Source organism: Dipodomys ordii, unplaced genomic scaffold (assembly GCF_000151885.1).
Source record: "Dipodomys ordii isolate 6190 unplaced genomic scaffold, Dord_2.0 Scaffold156, whole genome shotgun sequence".
NCBI classification, from domain to species: domain Eukaryota; kingdom Metazoa; phylum Chordata; class Mammalia; order Rodentia; family Heteromyidae; genus Dipodomys; species Dipodomys ordii.
Window position 1 is genome coordinate 1402260 of NW_012267372.1, and position 17459 is coordinate 1419718.

The 17459-nt window shown below is 53.6% G+C and overlaps 2 protein-coding genes across 2 annotated transcripts in view; both read right to left on the bottom strand.

Annotated features, from left to right (window-relative positions):
- Cblc (Cbl proto-oncogene C, E3 ubiquitin protein ligase) overlaps positions 1-1118 on the bottom strand; it is a 13847-nt gene extending 12729 nt beyond the window's left edge. The window contains exon 1 of the mRNA XM_013032598.1: positions 1093-1118. Within this exon, the coding sequence (XP_012888052.1) occupies positions 1093-1118 (26 nt within the window). The remainder of the gene's footprint in view (positions 1-1092) is intronic.
- Positions 1119-5574: 4456 nt separating this feature from the next.
- The window catches only part of Bcl3 (B-cell CLL/lymphoma 3), an 18001-nt gene continuing 6116 nt past the window's right edge, over positions 5575-17459 (bottom strand). The window contains exons 3-11 of the mRNA XM_013032599.1: positions 17366-17456; positions 14972-15125; positions 10178-10286; positions 9512-9716; positions 9338-9426; positions 8737-8814; positions 7804-7971; positions 6224-6341; positions 5575-6146 (exon numbers count right to left, since the gene is read on the bottom strand). Of these exons, the coding sequence (XP_012888053.1) occupies positions 5959-6146; positions 6224-6341; positions 7804-7971; positions 8737-8814; positions 9338-9426; positions 9512-9716; positions 10178-10286; positions 14972-15125; positions 17366-17456 (1200 nt within the window). The 3' untranslated portion in view covers positions 5575-5958. The remainder of the gene's footprint in view (positions 6147-6223; positions 6342-7803; positions 7972-8736; positions 8815-9337; positions 9427-9511; positions 9717-10177; positions 10287-14971; positions 15126-17365; positions 17457-17459) is intronic.

Genomic DNA, 17459 nt, shown 5'->3' on the forward strand with positions numbered 1-17459 from the left:
CCTCCCGGGCCCCGCCCCTCCCGGGCCCCGCCCCTGTCAGCCCCACCCCCTTCTAGCCTCGCCCAAGGAGACCTTCTAGGCGCACATATATGCGCATACCTGGAGAGTTGCAAATCAGACAATAATAGTTTATTCACTCATTTGTACCTGGAACAGCACCGGGACTCAATCACAAATGTGAGCTCGTGCCAGTAAGAGCTGTTATGTTAGGTCCTGTGTGTCAGATTCTATGCGCATTTGTTCACTGGTTTTGTTTTTATTCTTATTCTTTATTTTTGCGTCGATACTGAGGCTTGAACTCAGGAGCTAGGCGCTGTCCTTTAACTGTCTTTGTTTTTGTTTCCTACCATTCAAGTTACACCTCCACTGCCCACTACTTATTTTGGGGATAAATTGGAATAAGAGTTTCACAGCCTTTTCGGCCTGGGCTGGTTTCGAACCTAATCCTCAGATCTCAGTTTTCTAAACTAGGTTTGTAGGAGTTAGCCATCAGTGCTGTGCCACTATAAACTTGTTTTTTTCTTTTCCATTTGAGACATGATCTGGTAGGTATCACAGGCTGGCCTTGAATTTTCGATTTTCCTGAGTCAGTGTCTCAAATGCTGATATTACAGGTGTGGGCTACCATGCCCATTCCCCAGATAGAGACACTTGAAACAAACATTTTACATCCTAGCCATTATCTTGGCTACAAGTATACACATTAATATCTTTTGCCCAGTTTCAGGTTTCATTAATGAAAGAATCGTGTGTGCAACCCACGAAATGGACCTCAAACCCCACTAATGGGTCACGTTTGGAAGTTCATAGAATGCTGCTCTAAAGAGACTTAACGGGGATATTCATTTCAGTCTTGTTGGATGGAAATGGAGAGAAGGAAGGAAATAGGTTTGCCCACTGGAAGATGGAATGAATGAATTGTGGTCTTCCCACAGGGCCTCAAGTCAGCAGTGGGGCTGAATAGTAGAAGCATGAGTCATAAAGTGTGAGGATGAGTGGAATGGGCCTCGCCTGCCACTTCCACAACCATATTTGCAAACAGGGTCTTTGAGGATGTGATTCATTAGGCTTGATATCTAAGGATGTCCTTACAGAAAATGAACGTTTGGGTTGGGCATGGTGACGCACACCTGTAATCTCGGCATTCAGGAGGCTGAGGGCAGGAGGATGGTGAGTTGGGAGACAGCTAGGAGAGAGCTGAGGCCTTGATTTGAGTTCCCAACCTCCAGTACTACAGCCAATAAATGTCTGTTGTTTGCAGCTGCCTGGATTGTAGATCTTTGTTCTATTAGGTGCCTGGCATGCTTTTTTTTTTTTTTTTTGTCAGTCGTGGGTCTTGAACTCTGGGCCTGGGCTCTGTCCCTCAGCTCTTCAGCTCAAGGCGAGCGCTCTGCCACTTGAGCCACAGCGCCACTTTGGGTTTTCGTAGTGGTTTATTGGAGATAAGATTCTCACAGACTTTCCTGGGTGGGTTGGCTTTGAACCGTGATCCTCAGATCTCAGCCTCCTGAGTAGCTAGTATTACAGGCGTGAGCCACCAGCCTCTGGCACACATTTTTTTTTTTTTTTTTTGTCGGTCGTGGGGCTTGAACTCTGAGGCCTTCAGCTCTTCAGCTCAAGGCAAGCGCTCTACCATTTGAGCTACAGCGCCACTTCCGGTTTTCTGGTGGTTTATTGGAGATAGGAGTCTCACGATCTTTCTTGCCTGGGCTGGCTTTGAACTGTGATCCTCAGATCTCAGCCTCCTGAATAGCTAGGATTACAGGCGTGAGCCACCAGCGCCCGGCTCTGGCACATATTTTTAAACTGAGACAATATTGATAACTTAGCCATTGTGGCTGTTTGGAATGAGAAACCAAGATACAAGCAGCATTCATCACCTGAGCATTAAGTGTCAGTGCTCAGCATCTATTATGGTGGGAAGATTCGCTTACATATGAAGCAAAATGTAATATAAATTCACACGCCTGAAATCTACTGTTTGGTTTGGTGTCCTTGCTGGACTGATGTTTCTGTGAGTTGTATTTTGTATCACAGAGCGTTGAGTCTGTTTGCATTAAAACACAGGACTCCTCAGGCTTTGTCACTTGAAGCAGAAAGTTAAAAAAACAAAAACAAAACAGAGCTGGAAAGGTGGCTTAGCTGTAGAGTGCTTGCCTAGCGTGCACGAAGCCCTGGGTTCCATTTCTCAGTACCACTTACACAGAAAAAGCCACAAGTGTGACTGTACTCAAGTGGTAGAGTGCTAGCCTTGAGCAAAAGTAGCTCAGGGACAGTGCCCTGGCCCAGAGTTCAAACACAGGACTGGAAAAAAATAAACAAAAAAATCCCCAGGTTAAGTCAGGCATTGGGTCTCATGCCTGTAATCCTAACTACTCAGGAGGCTGAGGTCTGAGGATGGTGGTTTGAAGCCTGCCCAGGCAGAAAACTCTGTTGAGACTTTTATCATCAATGAGCCACCAAAGAGCTGCAAGTGGAACTGTGATTCAAGTGGTAGCGCACCACCCTTGAGGAAAAAAGCTCAGAGACAGAGCCCAGGCCCTGAGTTCAAGTTCCAGGACCGGCACACACACACACACACACACACACACACACACACACAGAGTTTCTGGTGATGATTCCATAATTCTTGAAGCATATGAAGCGGTGAGTTGTACACTTTAGGTAAAACGTGTGGTGTTTGCATTCGATCTCAATCTGTTTTTTTAAGAAAAGTGGAAACCAGACACTTAAAAAGTTAAGTCTCCTTGGGCTAACCACAAGAGGGCGCTCGGAGCACAAATTTTTCCTCCGCCCTGGAGCGCTAAGTCTTTGAGGCTCCAGACTGTGCCACGCCTCCAGGCAAGGCCACGCCCCCAGACTCTGGCCACACCCCCGGCCTTGACCACATCCCCCTAGACCTCAATTCAGCTGTGTCCAGGGAGCAACCTCATCTCCCAGCTCTGACCAGCGATGCGTGCAGACTTAGAAACTTACAAGCACAAAACTGAAAATTAGACTTAAAAACAAAGAACACCAAACCCGAGGTTGTGTGTTGCTTTTTATTGTTTTTGTGTGTGTGCAGTACTTATGCTTAAACTCAGGGTGTTGTCCCTGAGCTTTTTCACTCAAAGCTGGCTCTCTACCACGTCAGGCGCAGCTCCACTTCTGGCTTTTTGGTGATACACTGGTGATAAGAGTCCCAGGGACTTTTTTTTTGCCCCAGCTGGCTTCAAACCAGGATCCTCAGATCTCAGCCTTCTGAGTAGTGAGGATCACATCTGTCTTTGTGTGTGTATCTTGAACTTGACTGTTTTGGAAGTTACAGACTCTTTTTTTTTTTTTTTTTGTCAGTCGTGGGGCTTGAACTCTGGGCCTGAGCACTGTCCCTTGGCTCTTCAGCTCAAGCAAACGCTCTACCACTAGAGCCCCAGTGCCACTTCTGGTTTTCTGGTGGTTCATTGGAGATAAGAGTCTCACAGACTTTCCAGGCTGGTTTTGAACTGCGATCCTCAGATCTCAGCCTCCTGAGTAGCTAGGCTTATAGGCGTGAGCCACTGACACCTCTTGTGATTAGATTCTGGTGTCAGGAAGGTCCTAGAGAGGATGCTAGACACTCCCTCTGCGTGGTGACAGAGGGACATGATGTGATCAATTTGATTAGTTTGGTTATGGGGAAATCATGAAATCCAGGACCTATAGATACAAAGTTCAGTTTCTTTCTGCTCTAGGCCTCAGTTTCCTTTCCTGTCAAACAGAGGCAGCTGGGACTACCTGAGAGTCGGTAATATGCCACTGGCTGCCTGGCAGGTCTCATGTTCTTAAAAACATCTATTGGGCTGGGCGCCTGTGGCTCATGCCTTTAATCCTAGCTACTCAGGAGGCTGAGATCTGAGGATCTCAGTTCAAAGCCAGCCTGGGCAGGAAAGTCTGTGAGACTCTTATCTCCAATAAACCACTCAGAAAACTGGAAGTGCAGTTGTGGCTCAAGTGGTAGAGTGCTAGCCTTTAGCTGAAGAGCTGAGGGACAGCGCCCAGGCCGAGTTCAAGCCCCATGACTGACAAAACAATATCTATTGCAATGCTGGCATAACATTTTTTGTATGCCTGTCCTGTACCAGGACTTGAATTCAGGGCTTCACACTCTTGATTTTGTTTATACCTGGTGCTTGACTACTAGAGCTATACTTCCAAATGGGCTTTTCCTGGGTAATTAGAGATAGAGTCTTGTGAAATTTTCTTTCTGGGCTGGCTTTGAACCTTGATACTCCAGGTCAACTCCTGAGTAGCCACTATTACAAGTGTGAGCCACTGGTGCTCACTGTGAGATACTATTTTAAAAAAAAGCCAATCATAGTGGCTCACACAGGAGATGGGAGGATCATGGGTTCTAGAATAGCTATACTAAAAAAATAAAATACAGGGCTGGGAATGTAGCTTAGTGGTAGAGTGCTTGCCTAGTGTGCATGAAGCCCTGGATTTGATTCCTCAGTACCAGATAAACAGAAAAGGCCAGAAGTGGTGCTGTGGCTCAAGCGGTAGAGCACTAGCCTTGAGCAAAAGGAGCTCAGGGACAGTGCCCAGGTGTGACCAAAATAAAATAAAATACAAGTTTGTTATTCAACTAACTGGGAGGCAGAAGTAGGAGGATCAAAGTTGGAGGCCAGCTGGAACAAAAAGGAAAAAAAAAACCATGAGTTTGGCAGATTTCACATGGAAGTTTGGAAGAGTTGCCCGATGCCCACTGGGTTTTCCAGGGTGGAATAAGCCAGTGACACTGGCAACAGGGACATGAACTGTCACTGAAGGTGTGGCAGCCAGATTGTGCCAAGATCCTGAGGTCTGGAGGCCGAGAGGGGACTTCCACGCAGAGGGGACGAGAGCCTCGGTTTTAGAGAAGTAAGTGCAAGGTTAAGGCTGTGTTCAGCCTCAAACCCCAGTTTCTCACACACAGAGGCCCCTCACCCCCAGCCTGTATCACTGCCCAGCACCCCAGCTCCCCAATGTACACCCCCATATCACACAAGGACTAGTACTGTGTCCAGCATCTGCATTCACACCTTCACTGAATCTTCCTCTTCCTCAGGGCTTGGGAAGTATTGCCTTTGTGCAAAAGAGGAAACTGAAACATGGGGTGGTAAGTCACTTAAGTCTGAGTCAGGCAGACCCCAGACCTCTCCTCTTCCTTTTGAAACAGAACTGCATCTCATCTGGGTAGCTGCTTCTGAGATCAAACTACATTTCCCAGCATGCTTGGAGTCAGACAGCACCATGCGACCCGGATGTGGGGCAAACACACCCCAAGCACCCAGAGATATTTATTTATTTCTTCAAGTGCCCAGCATGGGGCTTGAACTCAGGGCTCATGCCCTGTGTGTGAGCTCTTTTGTTTTTGTTCCTCTATCACTTGAACCACACACAGCTCCATTTCTGGCTTTTTGGTGGTTCACTGGAGATAAGAGTCTCAGGGACTTTCCTGCCTAGGCTGGCTTTGAACCACGATCCTTGGCTTCTGAGTAGCTGGGATTACAAGTGTGAGCCAGAGGCACCCCGTTGTGCCAGACTTTCTTACAAGATGCCCCACTGAGCCTGGTGTATGGTACAAAAATAGTTTATTACAAAAGATATCAAACCAAAATGCCTAATAATTTACATCGTCCTCCTCCCTCAGACCTGGGAGAGCACAAGGGGAGCCCTTGCTCCCCGGTTTGTTTCCCCTGTTCTAGGAGGGGCTGTGATGGGCGCCAGACAGGTAGCAGGTGCCTGAGAATGAAGGGGTGAAGTCCTTGGGGCGGGGAGGATATGGGGTAATATCTGCACAGAAGATGGGGTTCAGGGTAGATATGACATGTGCACTGGTGCAAATCTTGTTCCCAAAGATGGGGGACAGAGTGAGATCTTCACAGTTTACAGAAGTGTTTGCCGCTTTGCGGGGGGGCGGGGGCTCCTCACAAGTCCGGATCTGCCCCCCCATCCCTCTCAGCTGCCTCCCGGGGCTGGTGAGGGGGGCACGGGCCGGCCAGGGCCTCGGAGGACCCCAGGGAAGGACAAGAAGGTAGGTGGAGATGGAGGAGGAAAGAAGAAGTTGTGGGGAGCCACAGGGAATCCAGGGATGTCCTTGGGGGGAGACTGGGAGGGCGAGGAGGATGGCGATGCAGACGGGAGACCTGTGGAGGGAGAGAGAGGTGGGGAGGTTGAGGGCGAGGCCACGATGGGGTTCAGGGGGGAGCAGGCGGGTGCTCACCATTGGAGCTGAGACGGCTGCTGCTCTCTGGGGAGGCGGTGACGCTGCGCTCGGGGGACGGTTCCTGCTGTGACCCAGAGGCGGCCCGGGTGGCCTTCCCCCTGAGGATATCGATGACCTGGGGTAGATGGAGGGGTCAGCGGACACGGCATGCAGGGGAGGGCCGCTTCTCAGCAGGTGAAGGTAGACAGGCATTTCTCTGTGTGTGTGTGTGTGTGTGTGTGTATGTTGGCACTGGGGCTTGAACTCAGGGCCTTATACTCTTTTTTTTTTTTTTTTGCCAGTCATGGACCTGAACTCTGGGCCTGGGTGCTGTCCTCAGCTCCTCAGCTCAAGGCTAGCGCTCTACCGCTTGAGCCACAGCGCCACTTCCATCTTTTTCTGTGTATGTGGTGCTGAGGAATCGAACCCAGGGCCTCATGCATGCAAGGCAAGCGCTCTACCACTGAGCCACCTTCCCAGCCCAGGGCCTTGTACTCTTGCTTGGCTTTTCTAACTCCATGCTGGTACTCTAGCACTTGAGCTCTTCCTGTTTCTATTTTCTTTTTCTATTTCTTTTTTGGTGCCAGTGCTGGGGCTTGAACTCAAGGCCCCATGTGTTGTTGCTGAGGGTTTGGTTTTGCTCAGGGCTAGCTAATGCTCTACCACTTAAGCCACACCTCCATTTCTGGCTTTTTTGTTGTTGTTGGTCGTGGGGCTTGAACTCTGGGCCTGGGCGCTGTCCCTCAGCGCTTCAGCTCAAGGCGAGCGCTCTACCGCTTGAGCTACAGCGCCACTTCCAGTTTTCTGATGGTTTATTGGAGATAGGAGTCTCACAGTCTCTCCTGCCTGGGCTGGCTTTGAACCGCAATCCTCAGATCTCAGCCTCCTGAGTAGCTAGGATTACAGGCGTGAGCCACCAGCGCCCAGCTTCTGGCTTTTTTTTTTATGGTGGTTAATTGGAGATAAGAGGCTCATAGAGCATCGGGCAGGTGGCTCACACCTGTCATCTTAGTGACTCAGGAGGCTGAGATCTGAGGACCATGTTTTGAAGCCAGCCTGGGCAGAAAAGACCCTGTGAGACTCTTATCTCCAATGAACCACTCAAAAACTGGAAGTGGCACTGCGGCTCAACCGGTAGAGTGCTAGCCTTGAGCATAGAGAGGCTCAGAGACAGCGCCCAGGCCCTCAGTTCAAAACCCCCCTCCCCCAAAGTCTCATAGTCCTTCTTGCCCAGGCTGGCTTCCAACCACGATCCTCAGATCTCAGCTTCCCGAGTACCTGGGATGACAGGCATGATCCCCCAGTGCCTGACTGTATTATACTATTTTCACCCGTGCATGTAATGTACTTGGATCATATTTTCACCTCCCCTACCCTCTCTTATCTTTCTTCCTGCCTCAGTTTCCCCATCTCTAGGTCTCACATCGCGCTTCCCCTTCCACTTCCCCCCCCCATGCTCTGTTGCCAGGTCACTGGTCAGCAGCCCGCAGACCCCCCTGTCCCCTGCCCCCGGGGCGCGCTGCCCAGGCCGGGCCCACCCCGCCCATGCGCCACGATCCGGACCCCCAGCGCCCCCCACCCCAGGCGCCCAGGCTCACCCGACGGCTGCGCGCCACCATGAGCGGTGTGTCGTTGTGACAGTTCTTGAGGCCGCTGTCGGCTCCGCTGCGGACCAGCGTGCGCACCAGCGGCAGGAGCCCGCGGCCGGACGCCGAGTGCAGAGCCGAGCTGCCGGAGTACATCTGCGCATTCACGTTGGCGCCATGCTGCGGGCGGGGTGGGGCCAGAGTGAGGGGCTTGGGAAGAGCTGTGGGGCTGGGGTCCGCATCACATGCGGCGACCAGGCTTGGAGCAGAGCCAGATCAGGTCGAGGACGTGTGTGTCTTAGAAAGACGGAAGCTATGTTGGGCTTAGTAGTAGCACTCGCCTGTGATCCTAGCATTCGGGAGGCTGAGGCAGGAGGATCGCCAGTTTGAGGCCAGCCTCGAATTACTCGGCAAGATCCTTTCTCAAATAAAGGTACCAGAGCTGGCGGCTCAAACTTGTCATTCTAGCCACTCAGGAGGTTGAGATCGAAGTTCAAAGCCAGCCCCTATGAGCTAACCATCAAAAAGCTGGAAGTGGAGGTGAGGCTCAAGCGGCAGAGCTAAGGAACAGAGCTCTGAGTTCAAGCCCCAGGACCGGCACACACAGACACACACACAGGGACCAGAACTAGATAGGGTGGTTTGTGATCTAGGTAGGGGAGGGGTGAGAAGGGATCACGGATGGAGTCGGGGCAGAAGGCCAGCGTGGGGCCATCGCAGGGCCGGGCGTGGCCTTGGAAGGGACCGAGGATGAACGGCAGGGGCTCCTGGCCAAGTTGGCAGCAGAGAGAGAATGAAATCGGACTCCTAGCATGAGACCAAGCTGGATGTGGAAGCGGGGGTGGGGGGGGGAGGGAGGGGAGGAGGAGGAGGGGGGATCCGGATGACAGCTGCGTGGGCATCAGAAGGGGTTGGGGAGGAGCCAAGGGCCGGGGCCGCACCCACCTGCAGCAGCAGCTGCACCATGCTCAGGGTGTTGTTTTCCACCGCGTGGATGAGCGGGGAGCGGCCGCTCTTAATGTCCTGCGGCGGGAGGAGAGATCTTGGAATCACTCTACACTGGATGCAAAACTCCCCGGGGCATCCAGAGGCTGGATCCAGGACGAATCCCATTGGCTACTCTAATCCCCGCCCCTCGAGGGCGTGTCTCCTTAGGACTGCGCCCTTTGCCACGCCCCATCACCACTACCCACAGCTCAGTCCAGCCTGGATTCCATTGGGCACTCCAAGCTCCACTCACTAGGCGTGCTTCCCTACGGGCCACGCCCCACTAGGATCCCATTGGATGCTCCAAGCTCCGCCCACCAAGGCGGCGCTCAACAGCCCCGCCTCTGGTCTGGATCCCATTGGATACTCCAAGCCCTGCCCACCGAGGCGAGCTTCCCCACCAACCCCGCCTCTGGCCACGCCCCACTATGATTACTTACGGGGATCCCATTAGACAATCCAAGCCCCACCCACAGGTGCGCTTCTACACCGACCACGCCCACCCCGGCCCCGCCCCCATGCGCGGGCCCCGCCCTCTCCCTGCTCTCGGCTGGCTCACCACTGCATCAATGTCGGCCCCGTGCTCCAGCAAAAGCAGCACCGTCTCCGGGCAACCGGTGTTCACCGCCACGTGCAGGGCGGTGAGCCCTGGGGGAGGAGGAGCCGCGGTCAAGCCCGGTTCCTCGGTGTCAGGACCGCCCGCCCCACCCCAGGCTGCAAGTGCGGGACTCACCGTCGTAATTGCGGGCCTCCAGGTCCACCGTGCCCGGGGCCGCGCTGTCCAGCAGGGCCCGCAGGCAGGTCGGGCTGCGGTGCTCGCACGCTAGGTGGGCTGCCGTCTGGCCATGGCGATCCAGCGCCATGGGGCTGGCCCCGGCGGTCACCAGGAGCTGGACGACGGTGGGTAATGTGGTAATGACAGCCAAGTGGAGCGGCGTCTGCGGGAGGGTGATTGTGAGGGGCCGGTGTCTTGCACCCCAACCCTGCCTGAGGGAGTGGGGGGGAGGAGGAGGGGGGAAGCTGCTTCCTCACATTTAAGGACCAGGGCCCAAGCTGGGCGCTGGTGGCTCACCTAGCTACTCTGGAGGCTGAGACCTGGAGGATCCAGGCTCTTCTAAGTCAACCTGGTCAGGAAAGCCTTCGAGATGCTTGGAGGCATGGGCCAAATGGTAGAGCACCAGTGAGAGGGCAAGGCCATAGGGAAACAGGAGTCTGTGGACTGTTTTTGTTTTTAAACTAGGGGAATGAGTCCTTGAACTCATGGCCTCCATCTTGGGCTTGGCTTTTTATGCCCAAAGCTGGACCTCTGCCGCTTGAGCCACAGCCTCTGTTTCTGAAGGCAGATTCTCGGGTACCACCCACTAGGCCCCCAAGTCCAGCTCCCTCCAGCCCCCCTCACCTGGCGAAGGTGGTTGTAGACATCAAGCTCCCGGCCTCCATGCTGGAAAAGTCTGATCAGCCGGTGCACAGCTGGAAGATTCTCTTGGGCCACGGCGATGTGGAGAGGCCTGAAGGACAGGGCAGGGACCACCATAGATATTAGCGGTCCTCCCTCCCCCCCCTATGGTGGCAGAATTAACATTGATGAGGCCTGGGGTGCTTGGGAAGCCTACCTCTGCTGGCCTTTGCTCTGGTATAGCCACACTTGCAGCCTTCTAGAACATTCCAATCTCCCCTTCCTCCTTACTACACCCTTCTCGGCCAGCTGGGGACAGAAAGAGCAGCTAAAAGGACCCTTTCACACTGTGCCCCAGGGCGTTTGCACTGGCTGTCTCCTATGCTTAGGTCTCCTGATATAGTTGTAGCTGCACCAGGGCCAGGTTTCCCTCATGCCCAGTCTCTGGTGGGCAGCTGATGCTCTGCTGGTGCTGAGTGGCCAAGCTCCCACCCCACTCTCTCTGGGCCAAGCTCTCCTCCTATTGTAACTTGTGGGAGGGTAGGAGTCTCAAGCTCTCTGGTAGCTGATTTAAGTCCAGCCTCCAATTGAACTCATGCTGTCTGCACAGAACTGGGGTGTGGGGGTATCACTGCTCTGGAACAGGGAGTCTAGATTGAAGGACTTTTCTTTTTTTTCTTTTTTTTTGGGTCCAGTCGTGGGGCTTGAACTCGGCCTGGGTGCTGTCCCTCAGCTCTTCAGCTCAAGGCTAGCGCTCTACCACTTGAGCCACAGCGCCACTTCCGGCTTTTTGCTTATGTGGTGCTGAGGAATCGAACCCAGGGCCTCAGGCATGCAAGGCAAGCGCTCTACCACTGAGCCACCTTCCCAGCCCCAGGACTTTTCTTTTTTCCTTAATTGGCAGTACTATGATTTGAATTTAGGGCCTCACAAGTGCTAGGTAGGTGGCCTACCCCTAGAGCCATACCCATAATCCTTTCTGCTTTAGCTATTTGTCAGATGGGGTGTCCCAATTTTTGCCTGGGCTAATCTGGACTGCGATCTTCCTATTTATGCCTTCAACAGTAGAGATGACAGGCACGCTTCACCATACTCAGCTCTTTTGTTGACATGGGATTATGCTCAAGTTGACCTCAAAGCCTTATCTTCCTCATCTGTAGCTGGAATAGCTTGGATTACCGTGGCAGCCACTGCATCTGGCCTTAAAGTAGACATTCTCCTAGCTTCTGGGGTCATGGGCTGTCAAACAAGCTGAGGGGAAGAGAGCTGATGGACCGATGGACCGATGAGAGCAGGGATTGATCAGCTCTCAGATGGCTCCAGCCTCCTGACTCAAGGCCAAAAGACACCCCAACTTCTATATTGTCTGGGGATGAGAGGGTGGGGAATGGGAGGGGGGAGGGAAGGCCAGCTGCCCAGACCTGCTTTCTTCTCCCTTGTAGACTGCTGACTGTTGGGAGCCAGACTCTCAGTGAGCCCTCACTTTCCAAGGTACCCCAATCTGGGGATGGGGTGTTAGAGAGGGGGGACAGAGCGCAGCACCCCAATGCCTTGCCAAGACTTTGACTCCCAACTATGTAATAGGAGCTAGCGTCCCAGCTGATTCTGAGGAGGAGTGGAGGGAAATCCTGGGGTGTCTCCCATGAGGGAGGGGCTTGGAGGGGCCAAAATCCACTTGCAAACACCCCTATAGTGCCATCTAGGGCCAAATCACATGACTCGATGAGCCCTCCCCCCTTCCCTTCGGTGAAACACCGCAGCAGGCCACGTGCCAGGACAGATTAAGCAGGTGACTCTCAAAGCCAACCCGATTTAAATAGAGAATGTTGGGGTGGGTCTGGCCCTGGGCCAGGGCGGCCCCCCCCCCAGCCCCCACTACCTCCCCCTGAATCTCTCTGGATTCTGGCCTAGGTCCCTCCCCGGGCGGGGTTAAGCCAGGGCAGTGCAGTGAAGGATTTCAGAGAAACCCAGCCGGCGCGAGTTCCCATAAACGCCAGGGCTGCAGGGGTGGGGCGGGGCTGGAGGAAGTGGGGAGGGAGGGGAGGCCCAGCCCTGGACTTCCAGTAACAGCCGGCCGGGCGGGGCTGCGCTTCCTGCTCCCGGGGGAGGGAAGCTGGTCCCTTGGGGGATCTACCCTGACACCCCCACCTTACAACCCCAATTTCCACCTTCAACTAGGATGGGTGTGTATGTGTGTGTGAAGAGTTCTCCACCCTGGGTGGGGGTGGGTGGGAGGAGATGGACACCACCGCCCCCCCCCTCAACTGAGCCCCACAGTCTCTGGGTATCACTGTGTGATTTACCGTGTTTTGTGAGGCCCAGGTACTGAGTTCAAGGTTCTGCAAAGGAATGGAGCTGGCTTCTTCCCCTAAGGCTTTTATGGAGCCAGGTCCTGCAGCCGGTCCCTTCTCCTGTTCCCCAAAATACGTACAGCACCCCAACTCAGAGTCATGGGCCTCATCTCTTGGAAGACTTCAGTTTCTAATTCTCCTGTCCCTAATTTCTTTGGGATCAGATCAAGCTTCCTACACCTCCACATCTCCACAATTCTCTCTCTGTCTGTCTCTCTGTGTCTCTGTCTCTCTCTCTTTTTTTTTTTGGTCAGTCGTTGGGCCTGAACTCTGCCTGGGCGCTGTCCCTCAGCTCTTCAGCTCAAGGCGAGCACTTTACCACTTGAGCCACACCACCACTTCTGGCTTTTTCTGCTTATGTATATGGCACTGAGGAATCGAACCCAGGGCCTCATGCATGCAAGGCAAGCACTCTGCCACTGAGCCATCTTCCCAGTCCAGTCTTTCTCTCTTTTGTCCCCGGGTTTGAATTCAGGACCCAGCTGCTGTCCCTGAGCTTTTCTGTTCATGGCTGGCCCTCTACCCCTTGAACCATAGCTCCACTTCTGGCTCATTTTTGGCAGTTCCTTGGAGAGAAGAGTCTCATGGACTTTCCTGCCCTGACTGGCTTTGAACTACCATCCACAGATCTCAGCCTCCTGAGTAGCTGGGATTACAGGCGTGAACCACTGGCGTGGCTCTGGCTGTCTTACTAAGGACTCTGAAGTGTAGCCTGTAGAACTTTGCTTTGTTTTGGGGAGTCAGACTTAGCAGCCCTCCCTGTGTGAAGCAGGGCTGGTGGCTGTCCTTTCCGGTAAAGTCTGGGCCCCAGTAGAAGGGGTTAAGGTTGGAGGGAGTTGGGGAGGGAGGGTGCTGGGGTGCTGACGTGGGGTAAGCAGCTGGCTGCGGTCAAGTTCCCCCAGAAGGGATTTCCCCGGCAGGCAGCTGAGACACAAGTGTTTGTGTTGGGGTGGGGGGAGGGAAGGGGGGGCTACAGGGAACAAAGCGAGAAGGCTGAGGGCCTGCACCCTGCTTCCAAGACAACTGACCAGTCCCTCCTGAGGCTGACCCGGAGCGACACCTGCTTCATAAGAGCCCAGAGGAGGCATCCAGAACTATAGCTCTGTGTGTGTGTGTGTGTGTGTGTGTGTGTGTGTGTGTGTGTGCGCGCGCGCACGCGCACACACGAGCCTCGGTCCTGGGACTTGAACTCAGGGCCTGGATGCTGTTCCTTAGCGTGTTCTGCTCAAGGCTAGTGGATTTCTGATGGTTCACTGGAGATAAGGGTCTCAGGGACTTTCCTACCCTAGGCTGGCTTTGAATTTCAATCTTCAGATCTCAGCCTTCCAAACAGCCTGGATTACAGGCGTGTGCCTGACCCACCGGCAAGTTCAAGCTTTTAGACAACTACCTTTCTCCTACTGCTACCCAGGGCTCCTCTGTCTCAGTGCGCAATGTCAAGTATTGAGCGCCGACTGCCTACGCTAGGCTCCGTTCTGCTGAATTTGAATTATGAGAAGTGCTGGGATGGGGCCCAGTTTGTAAAATGGGAAATTGAGGCTTGGGGCCATGGGATGGTGAGCCCAATGGGTCTCTACGCCTTTCCCTGTGGTTTTAAGTCCCCAACCCAATTCCCATGAAAGGGCGTTACAGACATCATTTCAGAGAGGTACACACCCTTAGAGTTCCTGTTTCCATAGAGAGGGAAACTGAGGCATGGTAGGGTAAGAAAGTGGCCAGCCAGGAGTCAAACCCATGTCCAATGAGTGGCAATAATCCCCAAGGTGAATGACTCTGAGCACCAATTATGCACCAGGCACACAGCTAAACTGTCTCCTGTGCAGAGTTCTAGGTGAGCTCAGAGGCAGCGCCCAGGCTCTGAGTTCATGAGTTCAAGTCTCAGGATCAGTGAGTATCTGCGCATGCGTGCACGCACACACGCAAATCAATCAAGATGGTCGCTGTACCTCACGCTTGTAATCCTGGCTGCTCAGGAGGCTGACATCAGGATATCACACTTGGAAGTCAGGCCAGGAGAAAAATTAGTGAGACTCTTTAGTCCCATAATAGCCAGCAAAAAGCAAGGCTGGGGACATGACTCAGGCTGTAGAGCACCAGCGTGAGCGAGCACGGGGTTTTGAGTTCAAATCAGGAAACCAGCAACAAACAAACCCTATAAGGTGATCAAGGAATGTGTGCCTCCTATTTTTCTAAAACAAACAAACATGTGGAGTCAGGGGTATAGCTTAATAGATTAGAAGGCATGAAGGCCTGGGTTCGAGAGTCAGGGGGAGAGGAGAGAGAGGGTAAGCAAGCACCACTGCCTCAAAAGCAGTCCCAGGAGATGCGTGTTCTTAGAAGCCCATTTCTCAGAGGTGGAAACTGAGGCTCAGGGGTGGGGACAGGACTGGCCGCTGGGCGGGTGGTAGAGATCTTGGCTTCCCTCCCCCCTTCCCTTGTCACTCACGTATCTCCATCTTCATCTGCTCGGGTGGCCACAGCGATGTCAGCTGCCAGGGGGTGTTCCACAGGACACACCATTGGGTACAAGGGTGCAGGCAGGTTGAGCAGAGGAAAGGGGGACCCCAGAGTCGGGGTGGGATAAAGAGGCAATAATGGTCCTGAAGAAAGGAGGTCAGAAAGGGGCTGAGTGAAGCCAGGTCCTGTCTGAGCCTTGGTTCCTGCAGTGGGGTCTCCCTTCCTTCCAGACCCACTTTCCACTATTACTATTACTATTATGCCCAAGACCGGGACTTGAACTCAGTACCTGGCGCTTTGGCTCATGGAGGTGCTACCAATGGAGCCATGCCTCCAGCCCACCCCGAACTAGGTCCTTAAAGCCCCAAGACCAAGCCAAGTGCTCATCCCAGTCCACAGCCCTCCGCCGAGCCTCCCTGTCCCCCCAACTCTGATTCTGATCATTGTTCTCTGAAGGGACCCAGCGGAGGTCCCCAGGGGCCTGTTTACTCAGGCTTTGTGGGGGGGACACATAACTGAGGAATGAACCAGGTGCTGGCTCAGTGGGTTGGGGGAGAGAGAAAAGTCCCCCATCTTTCATTGGTCAGGTCAGGGAGAAGGGGCCTTTGTCGATCTGCACACACCCATTGTGCAGATAGGAAAAGTAAGGCTCAGGTTCTAGCGAGGGTATGAGAAGAGGAGGCAGAGGCCGGCCTCCCGCTGGGCAGAGGCACAGGCCACTGAGGCAGTAAGAAACTAGGGGCACTAGGGACACTGCCTTGGGCAGTTCTCGGGTCACCCAGTCACCAGGATAAGCTGATCCTGAAAGGGAACCCTCCCCCACCCCACACCCATCTTTAAGTCATAAGGAGATAGTGGCCAGGCATAGTTGGCTCACACCTGTAATCCCAGCTACTTAGGAGGCTGAGATCTGAGGATCACAGTTCCAAGCCAGGTCTGGCAGGAAAGCCCATAAGACTCTTATCTCTAATGAACCATCAAAAAAAAAAAAAGAGCCAGTAGTGGAGTTGTGGTTCAAGTGGTAGAGCACTAGCCTTGAGCACAAAAAGTAAGGGACAGCGCCCAGACCCTGAGTTCAAATCCCTGTACCAGGGGGGAAAATTAACAAAAAAATTAAGGCTGGGAATGTGGCTCAATGGTAGAGTGCTTGCTTAGCATGCATGAAGCCCTGGGTTCCATTCCTCAGTACCACATGCACAGAAAAAGCCAGAAGTGGTGCTGTGGCTCAAGTGGTAGAGTGCTAGCCTTGAGCAAAAGCAGCCCAGGGACAGTGCCCAGGCCCTGAGTTCAAGCCCCAGGACTGGCAAAAGATAAATAAATAAAAATAAAGAAGAGAGAATCTGGCTTTCTCTGGCTCCCCTTCTTGTCCATTTGGGTCCCAGTTATGTCCATTGTCAGCCCTCGGGATCCTAAGGCCTCCCATTCAGAGACTGCTCAACGAGTCTTTAATTTTTTTTTTTTTTTCATGCCAGTCCTGGGCCTGGAACTCAGGGCCTGCATGCTGGCCTTCAACTTTCAAGGCTAGCGCTTTACTGCTTGAGCCACAGCTCCACTTCCCGTTTTCACCTGGCTCATTGGACCTAAGACTCTTACAGACATGCTTGCCTGGGCTGGCTTTGAACTGTGATCCTCAGATCTCAGCCTCCTGAGTTACTGGGATGACAGGTGAGAGTGACAGGTGTCCAGCCCCTGGCTGGTCTTTATACTCTGGACTCCAGTCCCCCTAGCATCTCTGAACTCCTTGGGTCCCCAATGCCCCTGGGAACTCTGAACCTTGTGACCCCCAACAGGAAGTCCTGACCACTGGAGAAGACACACACCTGGGTGCCAGAACACTGGCTCTCCCGCCCCTTGCCCTGTCTAGGTCCTTGAAGCTGTGAGTTTCCAGATATTGGGGTGTGTAGAACCCCAAGTGTATCTTCTCCTATGCCGACTCCTCCTGATAGTTTGCTTCCTGGGACTTTTCACCTCTTAAGACCCCTAATATCTTAGAGAACACCCATCTCTTATGGGGTAACTGCCTTCACATTATCCGGGTGCCAGGAACCCCAGTTTCTAACCCTATTAATCTGCTTCTCCTGAGCTTGTAATTCCGTGTTTCTGGATGCCAACTTCTGATTCTCCTCCCAAATTTCCCTTATGAGAGACCCCCCTGGGGCTCTATTCCCGGGATCCCCTCCACCCCCAGTGCCTTGGGACCCAAGTCACTGCTCCCTGGCTCCCAGATCTTCTTGTTCCTGTGTCCCTGGAACCTCGACCTCCACTCTCCCGGCTCCCCAGAGCCCCGTTTCTTTGCGCCCCGGGTTCTGTCTCGGGTCTCGGCAGGCAGTGGTTTCCAATCCCCCCACCCCATCCCCGGCCCGCGGAGGGGGGGGCCACTCACCCGGGTAGTAAAGCGCCTCCGGCCTGGCCAGCCCGTGGGGGACCCCGGGGACCCCCAGCGCGTTGCAGCCTCCACGCAGGGGGTCGGCGGGGAC